This window comes from Gekko japonicus, unplaced genomic scaffold (genome assembly GCF_001447785.1).
Source record: "Gekko japonicus isolate JY-2015 unplaced genomic scaffold, Gekko_japonicus_V1.1 scaffold75, whole genome shotgun sequence".
NCBI classification, from domain to species: Eukaryota; Metazoa; Chordata; class Lepidosauria; order Squamata; family Gekkonidae; genus Gekko; species Gekko japonicus.
This window is the reverse complement of record NW_015173124.1, coordinates 1798459-1823700: the sequence shown is the minus strand read 5'-3', so window position 1 is coordinate 1823700 and position 25242 is coordinate 1798459. Positions and strand designations below refer to the sequence as shown.

The 25242-nt window shown below is 47.4% G+C and overlaps 1 protein-coding gene across 1 annotated transcript; it reads left to right on the top strand.

The window, feature by feature from the left end:
- Positions 1-5059: 5059 nt before the first annotated feature.
- Positions 5060-24318, top strand: LOC107119490. The gene is made up of 2 exons (XM_015421971.1): positions 5060-5128; positions 22995-24318. The coding sequence occupies exons 1-2, from the start codon at positions 5110-5112 to the stop codon at positions 24233-24235; spliced, it is 1260 nt and encodes a 419-aa protein (XP_015277457.1). The 5' UTR covers positions 5060-5109; the 3' UTR covers positions 24236-24318.
- Positions 24319-25242: the final 924 nt, after the last annotated feature.

The window sequence follows — 25242 nt, the reverse complement described above, 5'->3', positions numbered from 1 at the left end:
TCATCAGATCTCGGAAGCTAAGCAAGATCAGTACTTGGATGGGAGACCACCAAGGAAGTATCTGCAGAGGAAGGCAATGGCAAACGACCCCTGCTTCTCACTTGCTTTGAAAGCCCCTTGCTGGGATCATAAGTCAGTTGTGATTTGTCAGCACTTACATATGTATAGATAAAAGTGTAAATTTGAGTATTGCCTAGTAGGAGGCAAAAGAAATCAAATTGTCAAGGAGACTTCTTAACTGGTGAGGCAGCAAAACTAAAAGTCCAGGAAAACTGGAGCCAGTTTCAGGGAAGCTGAAGCTCCTTGGCCCTCCTCTTCCTGCAGTGGTGAACTTTATTTCATTAGTGGGGCAGACAATGCGTACTCAGAGCCAGAAAGCAGGACACTGGGGTTATCTGAATAGTGGAAGCACACTGAAGAGTAGGGAAAGGAGTTCATTCTGAAAAGGACCAGATCCCCAAAGCAGTGGATGTCTGAAAAGCACAATTTCGATGTATCCCCCCCCCCTATTGGCATATAGATTCCTTCTCCCAGAACAGGAGAGAGAAAAGTATCTGCTCCACTATGTGACACATAAAGCTGCTAACTGGTTGGCCTGCTTCTGTCTCGTAATCAATGGTTTCTTGTGAAGACATCAGCATGCAAATCTTTTGATAGCATAGAAATACACATTCTCACCTGCTAATTGCCACAGAGTAAGTGGCTATTAAAAGGATAATTAGAGGGTGTTTCAAAAGCTGGTAATCCTTGGGGCCAGCCCCACAGAAGGCCTGAGCCAGTTTAACCAGCCCAGAATCTAGAGCAGGGCTATGCAGCATAAGGTCCAAGGGCCAACCGTGACCCCTTGGGAGAATTCCTAATACCCATTCTATGAGAGGCCATTATGCCCTCCTGTTTGTAGGAATGCCTAAGGCCTGACCAAGCCCATCAACAGGGAGAGTTTCAGCAGCATCACTGCATCTACACTGCACATGCCAAGCAGTGTTAGGCGGCCGGTATTCCGTGTTATCCATTCAGTCGTGTTCAACTCTTGGCGATTCTATGGGCCCGTTCTCTCCATGTTTTCCAATCTTGTACTGTTTCTTTGATTTGTTCCATGTTCAGGCTGCTGTCGACTTTCGGGGTGTTCCATAGCTGGGTACAAAGCTGGGGTACTACTGCAGACAAATGTTAAATCTTATTTGGTGTCATGGGCATGCCAGGATGCTTTTCCTAATGGATAAGTAACGAGGGGTGCTTAAGTGGACGGCCACCCAGTAATGACAAAATGTACTCAAAAGGCCCTCTCATTTATGGTGAGAAGTTGCAGACACTTTCCTGTGGCAAGCAAGGAGGTGTTTGCAAGCCTTCAGACAGAAGGAGAAATTATGCTGATTCTACATTGGGATGTTCTGAAGATTCTTCCAAACCATTAGCTTAATTTTCAGGCGACGGAAGGTGTATTTCCACCTTGGGGCTTTTGCCTGGCTTGTGAGGAGCATGAGGAAAATGCCCTTCATTGAACTGTTCTTACTTTCTACCAGTGACTGCTCATTTATAGTGGGAACTCACTGCCTAAAACAGCTTCTTGGCAGCTGTTGCAAATGAGGAAAAACACTATTTAATAACAACGTAAAGGAGAATAGCTCAGTTCATCAGGTGCTTGAAGCATTTATTCAGTATGCATTCTATTTATAACCTGCCTAAAGTGGCTTATATCAGTTTGCTGTCCTCCATTTTATCCTCACAACAGCCCTGTGAGGTAGGTGAGGCTGAGGGTATGTGACTGGCCCAAAGTCACCCAGCAAGCATCCGTGGCAGAGTGGAGATCTGAATGTGGGTCTCCCACATCCTAGCCTGACATTCTGTCTGCTGAGCACCACTGGCTCTCTACCATTAGGCACTTTCAGAGGGCAGCCATGTTGGTCTGCAGTAGAGGAGCGAGATCTGAGTCCAGGAGCACCTCAGAGGCCACCAAGAGTTCCCGAGTGCAGGATTCCAAGAGTCAAAGCCCCCTTCATCAGACACAGTAAAACAGAAGTGGGGATCTGATTACAGCATGCACTGTACCTCTGCATCCTCTACAGGCGTTCCTTGCAACACCCCTCCCAACTTCTGACTAGGATAACCGAACTCAAATCTCCACTTCCGTTCTACTATGTCTGATGAAGGGAGCTTTGACTTGTGAAAGCTTACACCTAGCCCTGACCTGGAGGGACCAGGCAAGCCTGATCTCATCAGATCTTGGAAGCTAAGCAGGGCCGACCCTGGCAAGTACTTGGAAGGGAGACCTCCAAGGAATACCAGGGCCAGCCAGGAGGCAGAAGCAGGCTATCAAGCCACTTCTCTGAATGTCCTCCACGCCCCAGTAGGAGTCACCAGAGGTTGCCCTGACTTCCAGGCACGGGCGCACACACGCACACACAAAACTGCAAAAATATCGAAAGAAAGAAAGAAAGAAAGCTTACACCTTGAAACTCTTGCTGGTCTCTAAAGTGCTATCAGACTCAAACCTAACTGTTCTACCATTCAGATAGATTCCGCTTGGTAGCCCTGTTGGTCTGAAGCAGCAGAACAAAGCTTGAGTCCAGTGGCACCTTTAAGACCAACAAAGTTTTATTCAGGGTAAAAGCTTTTATGCGCACACACACTTCTTCAGATACAATGAAATGGAAATTACTGGTCCCAGGCCTGTAGCCAGGAATTTCTGGGGGGGGGGCGAGCACTTGGCACTGGCTAATTTAAATAATTTACTTATTCAAAGGTGGGAGGCAGAGATGAGCCCTGCAGATAAAAAGGGAAGGGGGTGGGGAAGGAATGGAAGCAAAATCATGGGCTCTGATGCCCGGCGGAGGGATTGGGCAGTGCGGCACTTGCTTTGCTGGCTTGGGAATCGGAGGGATGAAGGTGGTCAGGGCTTGCCTTGCTGGCCAGCGAGCAGTGAGAGAGAGAGCAGAGCAGCAGCGTGGGATAATCCAACCCAAGGGGCTTGACTTGACAGCCCAAGAGACGCAAGAGAGAGCAGCAGCAGCATGAGATTGGAGATTTGCCGGCTGGCGAAAAACAAAAAAGAGCAGCAAGAGAGGGCGGCACGAGGCTTGCCAGTGGTGGCAATGAGTGCAATAAATAAAATTAAAAGTTGGAAGTTGGGGTCCTGGGCTAGGTGAGTTGGGGGCCCTTGGTGGGAAGTCGGGGAGGCCGGGCCCTGAAAGGCTCCAATGTAGCTATGGGCCTGACTGGTCCATACATATAGGTAGAGGGTGAGCAGTAAAATAGCATACAGCATAATGAAGATGTTTAACAGATTCAAGGGCCAAGTTTAGTTTATATGGTTACCATTTGTTTGTGTTTAATTGGGGGAAAACATAGTGAAGGAAATAAATATGTCAGCATTGGAGATTGATGGGCAGATGTATACTTGATTGTGGAATAGTGAATTAACTGAGACCTGCCATCCTTCTTCCTCTCAAGCATGGAGGCGACCTTACAGCCTCTTCTTCTCAGAAGTGGGGTGACTGGATGCGTAGACTTACCTCCCCTGTCTCCAGACCATACATTGCAATCTACCATTCCAAATTAATTACAATCTACTATTCTATAAGTAGGTTAATAGTAAGAAATAAATAAAAAATAAAATAAAGAGGACATATGGCCCTTCTACCATTAGGCAGATTCATTTATAACGAAAAGCTGCAAATCACAAAAGTCAAGGTGGGTGGGAGATATTCCAAAGAGAGACTAGCTTAAAACAAGATCCAATTGAAAAAGTGAGGACCATTCCCAGGCAGCTGTTGAGGTGAGCTCTGACTCACAAAAGCTTAGGTAAAAGGTAAAGGTTCCCTTGCTCGAAAGCCAGTTGAATCCGACTCTAGGGTTGCGGTGCTCATCTCCGTTTCAAAGCCGAAGAGCCAGCGCTGTCCGAAGACATTTCAGTGGTCATGTGGCCGGCATGACTAAACACCAAGGTGCACAGAACGCTGTTATATTTATCTACTTGCAATTTCTTGCTTTCGAACTGCTAGGTTGGCAGGAGCTGGAACTAGAGACAGGAGCTCACCCCGTCTTGCGGCACCCGGGTCTTGAACTGCTGAACTACCGACCTTCCACAGCCTGCAGTTCAGCGTCTTAACCACTTGAGCCACGCAGCTCCCACAAAAGCTTATGATGGACTAAACATGTTTGGTCTCTAAATGGCCACTGAGCTCCTGTCACTTGGCTGCTAAGCAGCTGCCCATCTGGAATCCTCATCATAGTTAGGAACAAGCTCAGAAAACAACTCTCTTGTTACTCCCACTGGAATTATCCAATCTGTAAATAAATGTAAGACATGAATTTGTACTTGGTCCAAGATTTTACCTTTTGAACATATACAAATAAAAATGAAAATAGTACTAGATGTAATTTCCAAAATAAGAACACAATATAGGAAAGGAGAGGCAAAGGTCACCTAACAGTGGCATTATCAGCACAGTCCTCCGTTTCTTAACCCTCGGATTTCAATTTAAAAGGGTGTTAAATCTGCTTAGGGGGGCAGTGGAAGCAGTAGGGGAGGGAGCGCGCTCTAAGGGTGGACTGCAGTGGGGGACTCTGCAGCCTGCCTTGGATCCAGGGTCGGAAATGACCACAGGTGCAAGCCACACCTTTCGCCTCTTCCACCGTGGCGCGCTCTCTCTGCCAGTGTGGCGCGAAACAGTCCGGATTATCGTCCACACATACATGTCCTGATATTTTGGAGTGGCAAACATTAAGAGTTTAAAACATATTTGCTGGAGCACCAAACGTAAATACGAAGTAAGAAAAGGCGAGACTTTGACTGGACCCGTTACTGTAGGCTTACTGTAGGTCTCTGCACCCTTCCGAGTTAGACAGAAGTGTTCGTGATCCTGGAAGCAGAACAGGAGCAAGTGGGCTACGGGGCCCGGCAGCAGGGAGCAACTTTCCGGCGCTGCAAAGAGTTGCCAGGCCCGGCCGCCTGGTGAGTACCTAGGCGAAGCGCCTTCTCCCCCAGCGGGAGTACCACGCCCCGGGGAAGGAGGCCGACCCGAGCGGTGCCCGCCAGAGCTCGCGCAGCCAGGAGCGCTCCGGGCATGGAGGAGCCTTGAGAGAGGCTTTGCGGGACGCGCTCAGAGAATGGGACAGGCCGCGACAGGTGAGTGGCTGGACAGGGTGGGTCGCGACCTCCCCCGTGACCTCTTTGAGAAGGGTGGCCGCGGCTACGGGGACTCGCAGTGCCGGGATCCATGCCGGTGCCCACTGATTTCTCGGCGGAGGGCAGGCGCCGGATGAGAAGGGCGCACCTCCCAGATCAAGCTGGGGGGGGGCAGGTTCCACCCCCACCCCACCCCCCGGTGAGATCGTGTTGCTCCGGTCCGACCTCGAGCCAGCGTCCGGGCGACCGAGAGGGGAGATGCGCCGTTGTGGGTAAGTAGGTAGGTGGGCGGGCGGCTGAGAGGGAGTAGGCCGGGGAATGAGGCGGGTCGCCTGGCTTTCGGACTCTGTCTCTGGCCCTCCCCGGCAGGAGGAAGGCGATGCACACTGTTGATGACCGCGTCTCCCCGGAAACCAACTTCCCTCGCTCAAGTTGTGGAGAGTGAGAGGGCGGCTTTTCTCCGGGCGAGCCGACCAGCCTTAAAGAAACAGGGGCCTTATTGTTCCGCTCTGGTCCCTGCGCAGAAGAAGGGGGCAATTGAGGGAAAGGCCGGGGGACGCCCCCCCCGCTCCCCCCACTAGCGAGAGCGGCAGGCACACAAGCAGAGACAGCGTCGAGTATCCGTTTTCTCTCCTGGAGCCAGGCGGTCACCGAGGCTTCAGAAGAAGTGCTGAGGCTGAGCGCTGTAAAGGTGGTGGTAAAAAGGTCTCTTGGGCTGGACTGACTTCTGCGTCTGCAAATACGTGAGGGTCGGGCGGAGCCCAGCTCCTCTAGGGGAAATTAAAAGTCTTTCTTATCACTGCTGTCCGGCGGGCTGGGCTCCCTTTCCCACTTTGTTTGCCCAGAAATGTTTCCCACAGTCTCTCAATGCCTATTCTTTCTCAGTCAGTTACACTCAGTGTTTTAGGGGGCAGAATAACTCTGGCGGTGGACTTTTCCTCTCTCAGAGGACAGATGCCATGTTGTGCGTTGCTGTAACTGAATGCGCAGCAAACTTCACAAAGTTGGCTGAGGTGGTACTTGCACTGAACAATGCTGCGCTGTGCATCAGACAGGCCCTGGAGGTTACAGCTTTCTCCACAGGTTACATCCCAGGTGAAGAATTTGTTATATGAAACTTGTGCAATGTCTATGCATTGGGCTTATATCTCCAGCTCTTCTCCAAAGACCCCAGGGTCCCAGAGGAATAGCCAGCTCCTCCCTTTCTGAGATACCTGATGACAGGGAGGCAGGCTGAAGGCTGCTGTTGGGCTTCCTTTCCTCCGCCTTCCCCCTCTCCCTGCATCACAGCAGCAGATAGTGGCAATTGTGCATGTTGTGATGGAGAGATCTGGGGTACTTCTTAGAGGCAGAACAGGTGCCACATGTTGGATGCCAATCCCTGCAAACAGGCAACCTTGATCCAACAGATGCTTAAGGGACTATTTAATAGGAAAGAAAGGGAGTGCCAGCTCTTTGCATGTCAACCAGGCCACTTGAGTAGGTGGCAGGTGAGCACAGAGTATTGCCATTGTTGCCAGTCATATCACTGCTTCAGCTGACACCAGGTACCATTCTCTCCCCCCCCACACACACACAAGCAAGGTTGCCAAGAACAAACATGGACCCCTAGACAAACATGTCTTCTGGGCTCCTTCCCTTACACTACCCAGACCCAACCCAACTACCATACAAAAGCAAATTGCATGATGCCCTCCCATATTTTGTCCCCTTAGCCCCCTCCCCTCAGAATTCCTGCTCTCAATTGGCTCTCAAGAAGGAAACAGTAGACCTTTTGACCACAAACTAATAATACCCTTTAATTTGTGTAGATAAGGCACAGCAGTGTGGTACACTTTCTCCTCCTCTTATTTTCCAGCTGAAGTGCTGGCTTCATGGATAGAGTGCTCAACTGTATTTCTCATTGAAGATGGTGGGTTTTAATCTCCACAATAATCCTCAAAGGAGCAAAGTTGTGGGTCAGAAATTTAGCATGGAAATGGGGATGGGGAATTTTTAAGAACTCTTTCATATAACAACTCTTTTAATATGAGACTATCTGGAAAACAGGGAGGGGAAATGGGGCAGCATTCAAATCTTTAGCCCTTTTACCTGTAGTCTGGAATAGTCCAGCCCAACAACAGATGCATCCTACCAAGGGCTATGATCGTTTGGGAGGGGGCCTAAAATAGCCCTCTCTGAATGGCTGTAGTTGGGGGCCTGCTGAATGGAAATGGCTATCTTAGGGCAGGTTTTCACATTACAAAAATGTTAAAAAGTGGACCTACAAGTCACCTATACACTTTTTTGTGTGCTTCCGGGGTAACACGGGAAGGGAACTCAGCACCTTACCAGGAGGAGGGAGCATGGGCGCTGTACCTTCACAGAAGCTCATGCGAGGGATATAGAAACTCTTAGCATATTACCCTGGAAATACACAGAGAGGCTGGCTGTACATACTAAGAAGCCAGCACTCAGTGGCTTAAATACCTTGGTGAGCCAGTTCCAGCATTAAGTGCCACAAAATCTGAGGCAGACAGAGAGGATGGGAGACAGGGTAAAAAACGGAGGACTGTAAGCAAAGAGATCAGAGGTTGCCTCCTGAATACCACTGATCTCATCTAATATCCTGTGTCTCACAGCAGCCTGTGCTTCAAAGGAGATTGTATAACAAAAGTGTATTTGTGGAGTAACCCATCCATTGTTCAGCGTGAGATTCAAGCAGCCTGAAAATTTGGGACACTGATGTTGAGGCTTCATGCCTTCCCCAAACTCTTCACACAATCGGTATTTGTGGACATGACTAGTGTGATTTTGTCTGATAGTTTTGGGAAGCCAATAATACTGTTGCATTTTGCATGATCCTGGGGTAACAGGTTCTATGGCTCGATCATGACCTTTGATACAAAATCCTTTCACTCAAACTGAGCATAGCTTTATTCTCACAAGCAGAGCTGATAAGATTCCCCCCTCAGCTTTGAAATTTCATAGGGAAACTCTCAATGATTGCCTTAAAACTTGAAAAGAGTTTCTGGAGCTTTAAGGGAGGAAAATGGGAAGGAAAAGCTGATGTCATTGGTCAGGAAGGGCTCAGGGAGGGACCCCATTCCGGCTCATACTCTTTTAATTGTTCCACCATTGCAGAGATTAAATCAGTGTCCCCTGAACAGGATCCAAAATACCACAGCTTCCAGTTCTACACAATAATAGAAGCAGAATCACAATAGCAACTCTGCATAAAGAACAGATATGGACGCTGTTAAAGCATACAGATAAGAAGTGTTCAGCCTTTACTATTGGTGCATCAAAGCTGTCCACCAGTTAAGACTTTACACAGATTTGCAGTGCTTCTTGTAGCTTTTGCATTGTTTGCATGCAGGCAGATCAGCTCTACCACAGTGTAATGTTTGATAGTGTTCAGTGTTTTCCTGTCTCATTGTACTGCACTGCGTGGGCCTCTGTTTACAATGCAGGCTCTGTCAATAGGTTCCAATGACATATCACAGAAAGGCTTAGTCAGTGATTAGAGAGCTATAGACTGCTGATTTCTAGATATTGTGGGATTAAGTCTAGCCTCTTGGGCAAATCAGTAACTCTGAGCCTCAGTTTCCCTTCATTTAGATTGAACGGTTCATAAAGGTTTGTTGTACTCCAAAATGCACCTCAAACAGTTTTCAATGGTAATAACTGAAAGGGGCCACACAATTCCAATTCAAGCTCGATCCATTCACCAAAGTAGCTCACTGTCTCTTAGCATCAGGTCCCCAGAGGAATACTAATAATATTCCAGTGAGGTTAAGTGTACAGAAATTATGTAATGTACAAAACATTTTGGCTCACATCACACAAAACCAAAGTCTAATTAAACTACGTCCTGCTGTACAGTGTATTGGTCAGGCCGCACCTGGAGTATTATGTGCAGTTCTGGAGGCCTAGCTTCAAAAAGGATGTGGACAGAATGGAGTGGCCCGAGCAGGTGCAGAGGAGAGCAACAAGGATGGTGGGGCCTGGAGACCAAGCCCTATGAGGAAAGGCTGAGGGGAATGTTTAGTCTGGAGAAGCAGAGGTTGAGGGGGGACATGGTTGCTCTCTCTAAGTATTTGAAGAGCTGTCACTTAGAGAAGGGCAGGAAGCTGTTTCCCTTGGCAGCAGAGGATAGGACACGCAATAATGGATTTAAATTAAGGGTGGGAAGGTACAAGCTGGATATTAGGAAAAACATTTTTACAGTAAAAGTTGTGCAACAGTGGAATCAGACTGAAAAAGAGTGAAGGGGGTGAAACCAGGTTTTGTTGAGGCAAATCAGGGTTTGAGTGATCACCTGCAAGCTGATCCCTGGTTTCACAAGCTAATTATTGAGTTGGATACAGTGATTTGTGGATGCAAGGATCATGGATCTTTGCCACATTCCCCTCCCTGCCCTGGAAAAGTTTATTCTCAGTGTTATGGAACATGAATGAACTAATAGCCATGTGGGTTGGATAGCTTCACTGGAAAAGGGTAAGGAGGCAAAATTGCTCCTTTCTTCCTCTTCCATCAGTAGACCTGTTCTGATGGAAGAGGTAGAAAAACTGATTTTGTCCCCTTCCCCACTGCAGCCTCATAACACACATGGCTATTAATCACCCTACATCCCAGAGCCCTGGAGATAAATTTTCCTAGGGTTGGAAAGGTCTGCTGTTAAGAGGAGAATGCAGGAAAGATCTGTGATCATCATCAGCTTTTACTGACAGACTGCTGGATCATACCCATTGCTAAAATAAATGGTGTTTTTGCATTACATCTGTACCAAGCCTTTCTTTCATTCAAACTGGCTTTTACATGATCTTAAGGGGCCTAAATTAACACAAGGAATGCAGAGATTACAAATTAGCACTGTGTAGGGTAAGTAGATGCAGGATTGTGCCACTTGGACAGCAAACAAGGTCAGCGGCAGGCTCCACCAGATAGTATTGCCTAGTAAGTTGTGTTTATCTGAATATTGCCTAATGATGACTCTGGGCGTGGAATATTCAGGCATTCCTTTCCTCATAGTGCTTGACTTCACCCCAACAAAGGCTGTGTAATATTGGGCTGGTGATTCATGAGGAATTAGACTAATAGCTAAAACATCTATGACTCTCACTGGGGGTTGCCAAAGCACAGTTTGGAGATTTTGCATTACCTTGTAAAGGTTATGGGTTGCAACAAATGACATGACCCTGCCATCCCTTGTTCTGTTCCTCTGTTGGTCCTTTTGTCTGCCCTCCATAGAGGGACTTCAGTTCTTCCTCAAAGCAGGCCAGGAAGGAGGATGGACAAGGGGACCAATGGAGGAGTGTGGCAGGAGAGATCATGGCCACATGTCCTTCTGTAGCTGTGTCAGATTGGAAGGGAAGTACACCTCCAGCTTGCAACCATCAATTCTGGGGGGACGCCCTCCCACCCCCATGGGTTTCTTGTCATGGCATGCTGTAGCTATGACTAGCAGACCAGGGAAGTGGGCAAACGGTATGATGGGGAGGCAGAACTAATGAGACCATCCTATGTACCTCCCAGTTTTTATGCAGGAAAAATATGCTTTATATTATATTATATTTATTTATTTACAGTTTTATAGTTGAGAAGTAATCTTTCTTTAGCGCAGTCTGTCAGATTCGGTATGAGTTCTCTGCCAGCATCGTTCTAGATTTTTCCCAACCATTTTCAGGTCACCCAGCTCCATGGTAAAACATGGGGCTGAGTTTTGTCCCATGGGTGGGAGAGGTCGACAAGGGGTTGTCGATAGCTTCAAGGAGCTGCATGTTTAGGGATGCCAGTCCCCATGTGGGAGAAGGGAAGAAGAAGAAGAGGAAGAGATTGGATTTATAGCCCGCCCTTCACTACCCAAAGGTGTCTCATAGTGGCTTACAAACTCCTTTCCCTTCCCCTCCCCACAACAGACACCCTGTGAGGTAGGTGGGGCTGAGAGAGCTCTGACAGAAACCTCTCTTTTTCAAGAACAGCTCTTATCAGAACTACGGCTTGCCCAAGGTCATCCAGCCAGGTGCAAGTGGAGGAATGGGGAATCAAACCCGGTTCTCCCAGATTAGAGTCTGCGCACTTAACCACTACACCAAATCCCCTGATCTCGTGGGCTCTTGCCTGCTGCTGGCCACTTGCAGTTCAGGCTGCCTCCCTAATGTGGTTACAAGACTTCTGCGTGATGTCATCATGTTGGGGACATCCCCGCCCCCTCCAGGGATGCCCTCCTCAAAGTCCCCTGTCAGCAAGTGGACAGGACCTGGCAACTCTGTGCATGTTCCATGTTTATTTATTATTCTATTTCTATCCTGCCCTTCCCGCAAGTGGGCTCAGGGCAGGTCACAGCATACAAATTATTAATAAAAATCAGTCAACTTTAAAAACTCTAAAAACAACCATTCCAAATTCCTGTTAATAAACAAGATGGCATTCCAAAACGTATGGTGTCCTCGGCCTGTTTCCATCAGAGTGGATATGGAACCTGATTGGTATGGGTTCTCAGAGTGGTAAATGTGCTGCCATAAAGTTCAAGGGCAGCTGGGTTTGATCTTTGACATGGGGATGGATGTGAATCTGACGTCAAAAGAAGTGCCATGGTCAGACCACTTGGTGTTAACGGCCCTACCCCCTCCTGTCTAGGCGGCAAGCTTATTTATGCTCGCCCGTGAAGACTAATGGACCCAATTGGGTTCCAGAATGCTCTGCGAGATCCGCTGCATCCTGGTGCCTCATTAGATGAGCTGGTAGGGGACTGGAATTCCCATCTCTCTGAAGCCATCAATGAGGTTGCCCCCCGACGTCCTCTATGCTCTCATTTGAGATCAGCCCCCTGGTATACTGTAGAACTTAGGGGAATGAAACGAGAGCTTAGATGACTTGAGCGAGTTTGGTGGTGTGCTCACAATGAAGTTCTAACAACATCTTATAGGATGCTTATGAAATCCTATGAGATGGTGGTGAAAGCTGCGAAGAGGGAATTCTATTCAGCCTCCATCACATTCACTAGCTCTTGCCCTGCTCAATTATTTAGGATGATTCGATCATTAACATCACTTATGGAGAGACACCAAAATAGATGTAGAAATGTGACTATTAGCGCTGAGGCATTTGCAAGCTTTTTGAGGAGAAAGTCTTGTCACTCCACCATGACTTACCTGCCAGTATTGACACAGTATGTGAACTGGAGGCCCCTTGGCCATCCTTGGATTCAGTTTTTAATTCTTTAAACCTGCTCTCCTCTGCTGATGTTGACAGGATTCTGGGTGCTGTCAGGATGACCATGTGCTCCCTTGACCTGTGTCCCTCATGGCTTATTAAAACCAGTGGTGGGAAGATACGGGGCCCTCTGATGGACATTGTAAATCTGTCCCTGGAGACAGGGGTCTATCTGGAGGGTCTTAAGGAGGCTCTTGAAAAAACCGTCACTGGATCCTTCAGATCCAGCCAATTACTGCCCAGTTTCAACTCTATCATTTCTGGGTAAGGTGATTGAGAGAGTGGTAGCTGAGCAACTCCAGACTTTCCTGGGTGACACATCGGCATTGGACCCATTCCAGTCTGGCATTTGCCCTGGCCACGGGACAGAGACGGTGTTGGTCACCCTAATGGATGATCTCCGTAGACAGCTGGATTGAGGCAGGTTGGCACTGCTGCTGTTGCTTGACCTCACAGCAGCATTCAACACAGTCGATTACAGTCTTCTGGCTCACTGCCTCACTGATGTAGGAATTCATGGGGTGGTTCTTCAATGGCTCTCCTCATTTCTCCAAGGTCGGAGACAGAGGGTAGCACTGGGAGAGGATGTATTCTCTTGGAAACCCCTGCTATGCGGGGTTCCACAGGGGGCATTTCTCTCCCCGATGTTATTTAACATCTATATGTGCCCCCGTGCACAGCTGGCACTGAGTTTCGGGCTTGGGTGTCAGCAGTATGCAGATGACACCCAGCTGTTGGATGGCCACCTGTCTGCTGCCCCGCAACATCTGGCTGAGGGTTTGGAGGCCATAGTGGGATGGTTAAAAAAGAGCAGATTGAAACTGAATCCAGAAAAGATGAAGGTTCTGTGGCTGGGAGGGAGAGCCTCAGGACTGGAGCCCAGGCTTCCACCTCTTGACGGGGCACTATTGAGACCGGCACAGTCTGTCAAGAGTCTGGGCGTGACTTTGGATACCTCCTTAACTATGGAGGCCCAAGTCATGCATATTGCCATACTAGCGTTCTTCCACCTTCTCCAGGTACGGCAATTGGCTCCTTTCCTGTCGCACCCTGACCTAGCCACAGTAATCCATGCAATGGTCACCTCCAGATTAGACTACCATAACTTGCTCTATGCTGGCCTACCTTTGAGGCTGACCCGGAAGCTCCAGCTGATCCAGAATGCGATGGCGCGAGTCCTGACGGGAATGTCATGGATGGCACATATTCAGCTGGTGCTGTGCCAGCAGTACAGGCTTCCAGTGGAATACTGAGTCAAGTTCAAGGTCTTGGTGTTAACCTTCAAGGCCTTGAGTGGTCTGGGACCAACATATAAGGGAGTGGTGGCGCAGGGAGCAAAAGCACCTGCCTTAACATCTAACAAACAGCTTGTAGGCTGTTCGATACCCACCGCGGCCGGGGTGAGCACCCGGTCCTAGTCCCAGCTCCCGCCCGCCCAGCAGTTCGAAAGTCATAACAACTTATGAGTAGATAAATGGGTACCTGCCTTAGAAGGCAGGGAGCACCCTCCTCCATTAGGAGGTGAGGTGGGAACCTCAGCAGCGACGGTTCGGCGAGCGGCGGCTGCAGCAGCGGAGTGGCATGTAATGGCGGCGGTAGTCGAGGCGGTGAGCAGAAGAAAAAGGAGACGCGACATCTAGCAGTGAACCGGCGGCGAAGGCGGAGCCAGGAAGGCGTGAGGACGCTTGGCGCAGGCGCGGCGGAGCCTGAAGGACAGAGCCAGTGCCGCACCGATGCGATCAGCATGACGAATGGGCCCGCCAACTCCAAAAGATCTCCCGAGGAGCCTGAAGAGAGTGGAGGGAAGATGCCGACCCGAAGCCGAGAAGCCGAGATGAGACGAGCTGAAGACACGTCAACTGAATCCCACCGGGTGCCGTTAGGTAGTCCCACCCCTAACACGATATATATATATGTGCCCATAGATAGGGATAATACAAACTATGTAAGCCGCTCAGAGACCCATGGGAGGGGTTTGAGCGGGGTAGAAGTTGAAGGTAAAATTTTAAAAAACCAAAAATATCTATGGGACTGTCTCCTCCACTATGTCCCCGGAAGAGCATTGTGCTCTGCAGATAACAATTTACTGGTGATCCCTAGCCATAAAGAGGTCCAGCTGTCCCTGACCAGGGCCAGGGCCTTTTCAGTCCTGGTCCCAACCTGATGTCACTCTGCCTATGACAGTCAGAGCCCTGCGGCACCTCATGCAGTTCCACAGGGCCTGTAAGGCAGAGATGTTCCACCAGGCTTTTGGTTAGGAAAAGTGACAGTTTTCCAACATGGCTGGCACCCATTCCCATTCCACCTCCCAAAACAAATTTCAGCTGCTACTGACGCCATCTTAAATTTGAATTTGTTTTAAATAAGTTTAATGTCATCAATTTTATGATATTTGATGTTTTATATTGTATCTAAGGCTTAATGCCATATTGTAAATTGCCCAGAGCCTGGTGGGGTCAGGATGGGGTATTCAATAAATCTAATAAACAACAACAACAGGAGGGGCCAAATTGGTTGGATGTCTGCCACCTCAACCAAAGGCCTGGCAGAACAGCTCCATTTTACAGGCCCTGAGGAACTGTAATAGATCCCACAGGGCCCTAACCACTAATGTTTCCATTGTGGCCTCAGTGGCATAGGTGTAAACTACTGAGGGGGCCTTGGGGGCTCAGGCCTTCCCCAAATTTTTCCCAGGAGGACTGAGCCTCCTCCGGTCAACTAGTGGCTAGCAATATTGAGGTTACAACTTTCCCCTTATGTGGATTATTTTCCTTTGGGCTCACCTTTTGCCTTCCAGGCTCACTTTCTTAAAAATGTTAATCGAGCTAGCAGGATAGACAATGGGCTTGTTAAACATCCCCCTTCTCCCCACCCTTCTCCCAGCAGGGACATCAAGAACATATCAATCCTTGAATATGTTTGGTGTCTGTTGGAAAAGAAAGTATAGTCCTTAAACCTGGCTGGCTCCATCCACTTTCAATGTAACTACAGTCAGACTGTGAAGCCTCTGTTGAGCCCAACATACTTGCTTGGCTACAATTTACATTTGGAGGGAAAGTGTGTCTCTATTTTATTTTACTTGGTTCTATATATCCTTGATTGAGAACAGTTGTTTTTTTCATGGTAGTGGGGGCTGCTTCAGCCACTTCTAAGCCACTTTTTCCATTTCATTTTTAAATGGTAAACCCATCTGCATCTGCATTGGAGATCATGGAAGCCAGGGATGCCAGTTGACTTGCATGGGCTCTACTGAAATACACTGGAGCACAAAAAAGGGTCCAAAGAAAATGCAGAATGGTTTTTCCATTAAGGTCTTTGGGCTCAGATAGGCTACTCTGGGACTGGAATGACAGCCCCCAGAATGGAATGATGGTCTCTAGGAAGAGAATCTGTGCCCTGGGACTGGAATTACAGGTCACAGAGTGGACTGACAGCCCCTGGGAGCAGCAGAGGTATTCTGGGACTGGAATGACAGCCCTCAGAGTGGAATGATAGTCCCAGAATACTTCTACAAGTCCCAGGGGTTGTCCTTCCAGTCCCAGAACACTTCTGTTAATCCCAGGAACTGTCATTTCACTCTGGGGGCTGTCATTCCAGTTCCAGAGCACTGAGAAGATTGCTACTACTCTGAACTCTGTACATTGCTCAGAAATTGAGTGCACAACTGTTTTGTATTCTGCACTGGCTCAGAGACTCCAGCCATGCATTTACCAAACAAAGGCATCTGTGATGCCACAATTTAGTAAATTTCAATATAAAGTCACCCTTATGAATGGGAATGTGCATTTGGCTCAGCTGAGCCGATTAGGAACTCGAATAATGCCTGTATGGCATTATGCGGGACGGCCAATTCCCAAATCAGATTCTTTGATCTGATTCGGCTGGCCGATTAGGGCATACCCACATATTCGGAGGATATCGAAGGGGGAGAGTGAAAGGATCTCAGGTGCTTCTGCCTGACAGAGGGGCCACTGTGCCAGCCCCTCTGACAGGCAGAAGTGCCTGAGATCCATTCTTTTCCCTCTCTCCCTTCCCTTCGCATTGCCTCCAAGCAGGGCGAAGGGAAAGGGGGGGGAGGGAATCCAGGAGAAGCTTCTGGCTGACAGCAGGGCCAGCATTGGCCCCACTGCCAGGCAGGAACATCTGAAAGGAGCGTGCCACCTCTGCGGAGCGACTCCAAAGACTGAGGGGGTTTAAAGTTTAAATCCCCCCTCTCTGGAGTCACGCTGCAGCGGCGGCATGCTCCCTTCATTAAAAGGAAGGCAATTTGCCTTCCCTTCAATGATGGGAGCCTGCCCCCCCACAATTGCGGGCGGGATCATTATACCCTATGGGGACAGTCCACATAGGATATAATTACGCCAAATTATTTATTTATTTATTTATTTATTTCAATTTGTACCCTGCCTTGCCGGGGAACTGGCTCAAGACGGCGAACAAGCATTAAAAGCAATAAAACAGTAAATTCAATAAAATACAATAAAATATACATAAACAACTACCTAACATCATGAAATTCTCACAAGAACAATGCAAATGATAGCGGCATTCAGTATACAATCCCATAGAGGAAGGCAGTATCCACCAATGCTTCATGCGGGCTGTAGTGTGTCCTGGTGGCACATTCATCAGTGGCGGCTCCTAATTGAAGGCCTGGTGGAAGAGCTCCATTTTACAGGCCCTGCGGAACTGTAAAAGGTCCCTCAAGGCCCTGATGTTATCTGGGAGATCATTCCACCAGTGTAGAGCCACCACTGAAAAGGCCCTGGCTCTAGTAATGGCCACTCTGGCGTCTCTCGGGGCGGGGAGAGTCAGGCAGTTCTGTATCCCTGACCTCAGTGCTCTCTGGGGCCCATGTGGGGAAAGGCGGTCCCTCAAGTAGGCAGGCCACTGACCATATAGGGCTTTAAAGGTCAAGACCAGCACCTTGAAACAAATCCGGTAAGCTATTGGCAGCCAGTGCAGTGCCTTCAGCACAGGCTGGATGTGGTCTCGTACAGAGAGACCCATCAACAGCCTGGCTGCCACATTTTGCACTAGCTGCAGCTTCCGGATCTGAGACAAGGGCAGCCCCAAGTAGAGAGCATTGCAGTAGTCTAATCTCAAGGTGACCATAGCATGAATCACTGTTGCCAGGTCATTGCGTTAGAGGAAGGGAACCAACTGCCTAATCAGCTGCAGGTGGTAAAAGGCTGCCTTGGTAGTGGCTGCTACCTGTGCCTCCATTGTTAAGGCGGCATCCAGGAGCACTCCCAAACTCCTAACCCTTGGCACTGGCACCAATGGCGCCCCATCGAAGGTCGGGAGTGGGATCCCTACCTCTGATCCGCTCCGACTCAGGCACAGGACTTCTGTCTTCATTGGATTCAATTTCAATCGGCTCAGTCTAAGCCACGTCATGAAGCGTCCACACAAGGTCATCTGGAGTAGAGTCGGACTGACCGTCCAACAACAGATATAGCTTGGTGTCATCTGCATATTGATGGTACCTTAGCCTATGTCTCCAAGCAATCTGGGCGAGGGGGTGCATGTAGATGTTAAATAACATCGGGAACAGTACCTCCTCTTGAGGAACCTCACAGACCAGCGGGTACCTCTGGGACATCTGCTCCCCTAACGCCACCTTCTGTCCCCGACCTTGGAGAAAGGAGACAAGCCATTGCAAGGCAAGCCCCTGAATCCCAGTGTTAGCGAGGCGGTGGATCAGTAGCTGATGGTTGACGGTGTTGAATGCCACCGACAGGTCTAACAACAACAGCACCGCCGTACTGCCTCGATCCAGATGCCTCCGGAGGTCATTTGTGAGGGCGACCAGTGCTGTCTCCATCCCATGACCTGGCCAGAAGCCATACTGAAACGGGTCTGGCATGGAAGTGTCATCCATAAAGCGCTGCAACTGAATTGCCACCACTCTCTCAAGTAATTTGCCCTATAGTTGGCCAATTAGGCTGGGTCCAAGGATGGTTTTTTCAAGAGAGGGCAGACCATCGCTTCCTTGAGTGCCTCTGGGAACAGTTCCTCAGCAAAGGACTTGTTGATAATATCCCAGAGGGCACCTCGCAACCCCTCACAGCCAGCTTTTATAAGCCATGAAGGGCACGGATCAAGGCTGCACGTGGTTGGACATACCGTTGAGAACAATTTGTCGACTTCCTCAAGGAATTAATCAGCTATACTGATAATTTCCCGAACCCCAGTATCATACCAATACTGGGATTCGGGAATATCAGCAAATGCTGATATTTTTCAGGTTTGGGATATCCGAACCTGAAAAATACCAGGGTTTTTTTTGTGTGCACACCCCTATTGATGAATAAGGCAGAAACAAGACTCCTGTAAATGAATGTCCAGGGAAACTTTTAAAATGTTCCCCTACAGGCTTTTCTGTGTTGTCTCTCTTATTGTCAAATTTGTGACCATTAGTTTGTCCTGTGCAAATGGTATATATATTTGCAGATCTTAAAGTGACTATTCTAAAAGTGAATTTCATAAACAGGACACAGCAGGAGATTGCTGAGATACCACTATAACCATTGGCCGATTCCCACTTTTCCTGGACTTAGCCCAGACAAGGGGCATTGGTAGGGGGGTCCTATGCCCCCCTAAATTTCTTGGGAGCCCCTTCCTAAATCCCACATGGCTCTGCCTCCATAGATAGGGACAATGGCCTGTGATTTCAACTGGCTTCTCCCCATGATGTCACTGGGTCCCAGTTGTTGTAAGGATCTAGTATAGCAATGCCTCTGGCCCAGCCCCCCCTCCTGGGAAATTGGAAAGTCTATGCCCCTGTTCAATGGAACATGTGTTTGGAATCCTAAAATTCCCCAAGACCTTCTGGAATCCAGTAGGATTCATGAGCCTCCATAGATGGACCATTTTAACTAAGACACTTCTCATGTGGGGTATCAGGGTCACATTCACCTTGGCTTTAAGTAGGTAGTGGTTGGACCATGGTTCAGGGCGAATCTCCAACCCTGAAACCAAACCTTCTCTAAAGGCTCAGTGCAAAATATTAAGTCCAGGGTGTGACCTCTTTCATGTGTTGGACCAGTCACGATTTGGCAGAGACCCAAGGCAGTCAAAGAAGCTATAAAATCCTGAGTCGGTCCAGATGAGGTATCATCAATATGAATGTTGAAGTCTCCCAGAACGATCAGTCTAGGAATCTCCAGCTCCAGATCTGACAGCACTTCTGCCAACTCTTGGAGGGTAAATGAAACCAAAGAGCACTGTGTAAACACGGGCCATCTATGGGCTCGCAAGGCAGAGATGTTCCGCCAAGCATTTGATTATGGACAGCAACGGCCTGGCACTCTCACCCCCCACCCCCCTCCCTCTGTTCTGCATTTTATTTAGCTCAGGGGGCAAGCGGGTATTAGAAATTTATCTCCATCTTGGATTGTACTATTTTATTGTGGTTGCCAAATTTTAACACTGTTTTAAGTTTAGTATTATTTTATTTTTATTGATGTAAGTCACCTTGAGCCCTGCTTGCAGGGAAGGGTGGCCTAATACTTATAATTTAATAAATAAATAAAATAATAAAATAAATCCCACCCCCATACCTACCAGCTCCCATTTGTACTGAGGTAGTGCATTCCACAAACATCTTTTCCCAGGCAATGATTTCTCCCAACTGTTAATAATAAAACCTCCCCAGTACCTTATAATTTATATTGTAGTGTCTGCAAAAAGCCATATTACAGTCCAGGGGCACAGCCATGGTTTGCTGAAGTTAGAGATGTCCATCAGGTATAGCTTTATGTCGATACACCTTCTGGTTTCCTGATAGGTAGCTGGTGTAGCTTTCTCTCTGTGTCCAGTAGTGGTGGTTGTAGGGTGAGCTTCTTTCATTTGTTGCAATATAGTGCCTGGGCCCTCGCTTTGCACCCCAGATGAAGAGTCACAGGGAAAGCCATTTTTAAACATGCTTCCTCAAAAGGATTCGTGATGGCACATGAGGTTCTCCCCTCACTCCATTTTTTCCTTGCAACAACCCTGTGAGGTAGGGTAGACTGATAAGGAATGACTGGCCTGAGGTTACTTACTGAACTTCATGGAGGAGCGGGGATTTGTACCTGGGACTCTCCAGCTCTTTCTTTCTTTCTTTTTTAGGTTTTTATTTATTTATTTTTTCCAGAGCGATTTATACCATACAGCTGTCAGCAAAGTAGATACATAAACTTAGAAGAGCCTTACAATAACGTATGAAAACTCAAACAAATTTAAATTTACTTTTTTACAGAGAAATCTTCTATAATACCCAATACCAATAGGTTGCAGGGATAGAGGAATAAGGATTACAAATTTTGTCTAGTCCCGCCCGGTTTATAAATTAGTGATTTACATCAGTAACCATTTATTATAATGCGGGTTTGCAGGACGTATATCATGGGTGGTGAGATATGAAAATATTGGAAACCAGGTTGATTCAAATTTGGAATAGGAAGACTGTGGTGTTTGTGCTCTATGTACCCTATCTGAGATTTTCGCCATCATAAATTGTTCCCAAACTTTTTCATGCCAAGCAGATACCGTTGGTGGCAATGGCGATTTCCAACATGATGCTATCGTCAGGCGTGCTGTTGTGAAGGGAGTAACGAGATTATTTCCTTGTTTCTAGCGTTTATGTCAACATCCCAATGGTTTAGTAAAAAGTTTTCAGGATCGAAATTAAGGTTTAGCGAAGTTATATCCGTGATCTGTTTTTGAATCTCCTCCCAGAATTTGCTGATTTCCGGACATTCCCACCAACGATGTAAGTAAGTTCCGACCTGTCCACAGCCCTTCCAACATCGTGGGTCATTATTAATGCTTATTTTGTGTAATTGGTGAGGGGTTATGTACCACCTGGAGAAAAGCTTGAAAAATTGTAAACGGATATTGAAAATGTTAGATTGATTGGCTGGAGAGGACCATACGGTACCCCAATCTGCATCGTCCCATCGTACCGACAGATCTTCTTCCCAGCGATACTGATACTTGAGTTTAGGGTGATCTCCTTCCAGAGTGATCGAATTATATAATTTAGACAGAATGCCTTTCGGAGAGTTAGGATAAAGTTTAATGATTTTTTCCAGGTTCGTTAATTCCCTTCGAAATTTACCCAATTCTGTAAGGTGATCGATTAGGTTTTTTAACTGTAAGTATTGAAACCAAGGAGTCTGTTTCCCCAAATTCTGGTCAAAGTATTGCTTGTCACGTATCACTCCTTTGTCCACTAAGTCATGAGGGCGCTTAAATCCCACGACTTTCTCTCCAGCTCTTTCTGACACTCTAACCATACCACGTCAGCTCTCTGTCAGGTATCAAAAGCTTGAGAAGTATTATTTGAATCAATACTGTGATTCTCCCCCGGCACATCATCAACAGGTTGCTACATAACAAACAGAGAGGTTATCTCCACTGTCAGCTCCACTCTCCCCCTTAGAAAATATTTGTTAAAGTTATTTAATGCTGCCATACTATGCGCATTTACTTGGGAGTAAGACCCATTGAAGTCAATGGGACCCACTTCTGAGTCAGCATGCATAGAATTGGACTATAATGCTTTAAAAACTGAGCAGAATCTTCATCATACTCAAAATGGCAATTTTCCCTGAACTGTGGACCGTTTGCATAGCCCTTGTTCAGTAGAGCCAAACCTGGCCTCAGACCACTGAGTAAAATCAGAACAGGAACGATGGGCTGCCTTTTCCGTGTCTCGAACTATCCTTTTAATCTGTGCTTAATAGTATGCTGGATGCCTTTTATATGTTACCGTAGTGTCATGGAAACCGCTTTCCCGTGGGTTCATCCCATGGTGCTATGACAATGCTTAGAGGCCCTCAGTTAGGCAGAAGACAACTGTATTACTTTGTCACCTCTCCCTTCCTACTGCAGCCCAAAATCCCCCCTCCCAAACGTTACTCATTTCAGAGAGAGATGAGAATGGCTGCCTGAAGGAGAGCAGGATTCCTTCCCTCAGCTGTGCTCACAGAAAAGGTGGGGCTGGTCACTGTTTGCAGAGGAGCATAATTTCCTTGGCTTGTTTGCTTGCACTAGGTTTGGTTACTCCAGAAACCCTATCAGCATATGAGGGTGTCCAGGTAACCAACACACAGAAGGCTCCTTCCAGCACAAGTGGCAGTGGGCAGCAGCTAATTCTGTCCTACCAGAGGAAGATTTTTTGAGCCAATTAAGTTTCCCAAATTCTTCCCAGCTGCCACAAGAAGCTTAGTATGAGTCCTACATAAGTAGATGTAATGGTAGTAATATCACTTATGCAGTGCTTTAGAAATAGGCACTCATGAACATCCAGCTGCCTTATACTGAGTCAGACCTTTGATCTGTAATGGTCATTATTGACTGATCTGACTGGCAGCAGCTCTACAGGGTTTCAGGCAGGGGACTTCCTATCATCCACTACCTTTTTAAACTGGGGACTGAACCCAGGAACTTCCTGCATGCAAGGCAGATGCTCTGCTGGTGGAAATCCTTCAGCCTGCTGAAACAGTCCATTGGATTCAAGCCACTGGTTGGACACACATTGCCAATAGGGGTGCTAAGTAATTCAGATTCCAAGGAAATTGTGAACAGAGGCCATAAATATTCACTGTTGTTTACCTACTTGTAAGTTTTATATAAACTGTGCTACAGATCACTGATGCTTTTATTCTCCTTGCTTTAGATCACAAGAGATGGACAGTCATACTCTTTGGTGGGATCTTGCTAGGCATAGAGCTCGCATTAGGCACTATGGAAGACATCTGCAACTGTAGGACAACTACTGATTTCCAGGAATTTCAGGCTGCATTGGCTCCTGAGATATGTTGTTTGAATTTCACTGGAACTAAGATTGGCTCCTTAAATTGGAGCCTCTTCAATGGTTTTACAGGCTTAAGGGAGCTCTACCTATCACACTGTAGCATATCTGATATTTTCAATGCAAGTGATGATTCTTCCACACTGGAGATTCTCTACTTGGACCATAACAGGCTAAGGTGGCTCCCAGGCAGTTTCCTGAGAAATGCACCCAGGTTGCGTGTCATTGAGTTAAAGAGCAACCTACTCCAGGAGCTGCCTGAATCATTCCTCAAAGCTTCTAATCAAATTCAGGAGATCCACCTTGACTTCAATAACTTATCTTCTCTTCCCTCTGAGATTATCAAGCCCTCTCTCCTCACACTAGGCCTTTCCAATAACAGCTGGGACTGCACTTGTACTTTGCTTGGAGATCTGGAAAGGTATCTGTCTGCACCATTTTATAGTGAGGTGGTGTGTAGCACCCCCAAGCACTACAGTGGCCTGAACATCAAAACCATTCCTAAACAGGCGCTGTGCCAAACTTATAAACTAACAGCTCTCTTTATCTGTCTGCCTTTGGTGGCTATCCTGGCCTTGATCACCTGGTGCTTTTGCAAACAGAAGAAGGAGACCGCCTATGATCTCCGTAGTGGGAAAGAATGCCGGCTGGCCACAGTGGAGAGCAATGGTGCCAAAGAGTCGGGGGAACATGATTGCTACATCCCATGTGAGCTACCTACTGGAGCTGCTGCTGAGAGTGAGAAGAACATCTTCTTGAGGAACCAAGTCCTCCTGAAACCATCAACCACACTGTTAGGGAGCAGCAGGGACCTCTATGAAGAGGTGGAAATCAAACGGGGGGCTTCTGACGATTCCTTGGTGCAGACCAATGAGGGAAGCCTCGACCAAGAGATACTAAGATCCAAAAAACTGACGATTGCAGAGGAGGGCTGCCTGGCGGGTGAGCCTGAAGCTGAGACAGTGAGCGTGACAGACGTCCTGAAGGATTCTGCAGACCGGGAGAAGTTGTACATGAACCATTCGGTGGATTATTACAACCTGGTTCCAGGGATTGAATTTGAGGACTCAGACCAGATGGAGTATGAAAATGTTGACCTTCGCTGAGGCTGCCACTTGAGTCAGAGCAAAATGGTTTAAATGGACATCAAAAGTATATTTTATCCAGTTGGCTACAAGAATAAGCCCCTCCCCCCAATTATGCAAACTTTCCAAATGAAATTTCTCCTATAAATTATATTATGGCTTTGTTTCTCTGCTTTCTGGTTTCTGAGTCTTTGAAATGTGACATCCATCATTATCAAACAGAAGTCAATCTGTAGTAGGTCATGGCAGAATCTGCACCAGTTGGAAGACGGAGGGTCACTGACAGTGCAATCCTAAACAGAGTTACCTCCTTCTGTTGAAGTCAATGTACCTAGAAGGAATAACTCTGCTTAGGGTTGCACTGTAAATGAACTGTGGGATTTTCCCCTAGCTCTTGGGATGTTGTACCTCTTTGAGATTTACCTCAGTAACTTTGCATTTTCAAGTAGAAGCCAAGATTTCTCATGGTTCTTCCTCTTAGGAAGAAAACAGGCATAGGACAGGAAAAAGAAAAAAAAACCCTGAAGCTTGCCAGCTGTGTACGAATATGAAAGAGGTCATAAATTGGAGCAAGACGCTGTGTACCCTTTAAAAAAAACTTGAGGCACTTAAAAAAAACCCCTTTATTTTGAGCGAAAGATTTGGCACACTGTTCTGTATATCCCTACATGGCTTTGTCCAAAGCTATCTCCCAAATTCCCAGAGACTGAGTGGCCTGGTGTCTCCACTCTTGTTCTCTGCCAAGCAGAAATCTTGGCTGCAGTTTGCTCTCTAGGAATTTCTTCCAGCTATTTAGAGTTCATAATGCCTTTTGTTCTGATTCCTTGTGGAAGGAGATGTGCGACATCTAGTGGTCATCCCCCAAATCCAAGCCATAACAAACCAAAATGACACAAAACAGAAGTCTTCTTCAGGATGGATATTACAAAATAAGGGGGGGGGGGAGAAAAACAGATGTTTCAGTCCATGAGTTTAAGGCCATTTTCTTTGCAACATCCTTGTCTCTGTGCCAGCAGGCAAATAGATAC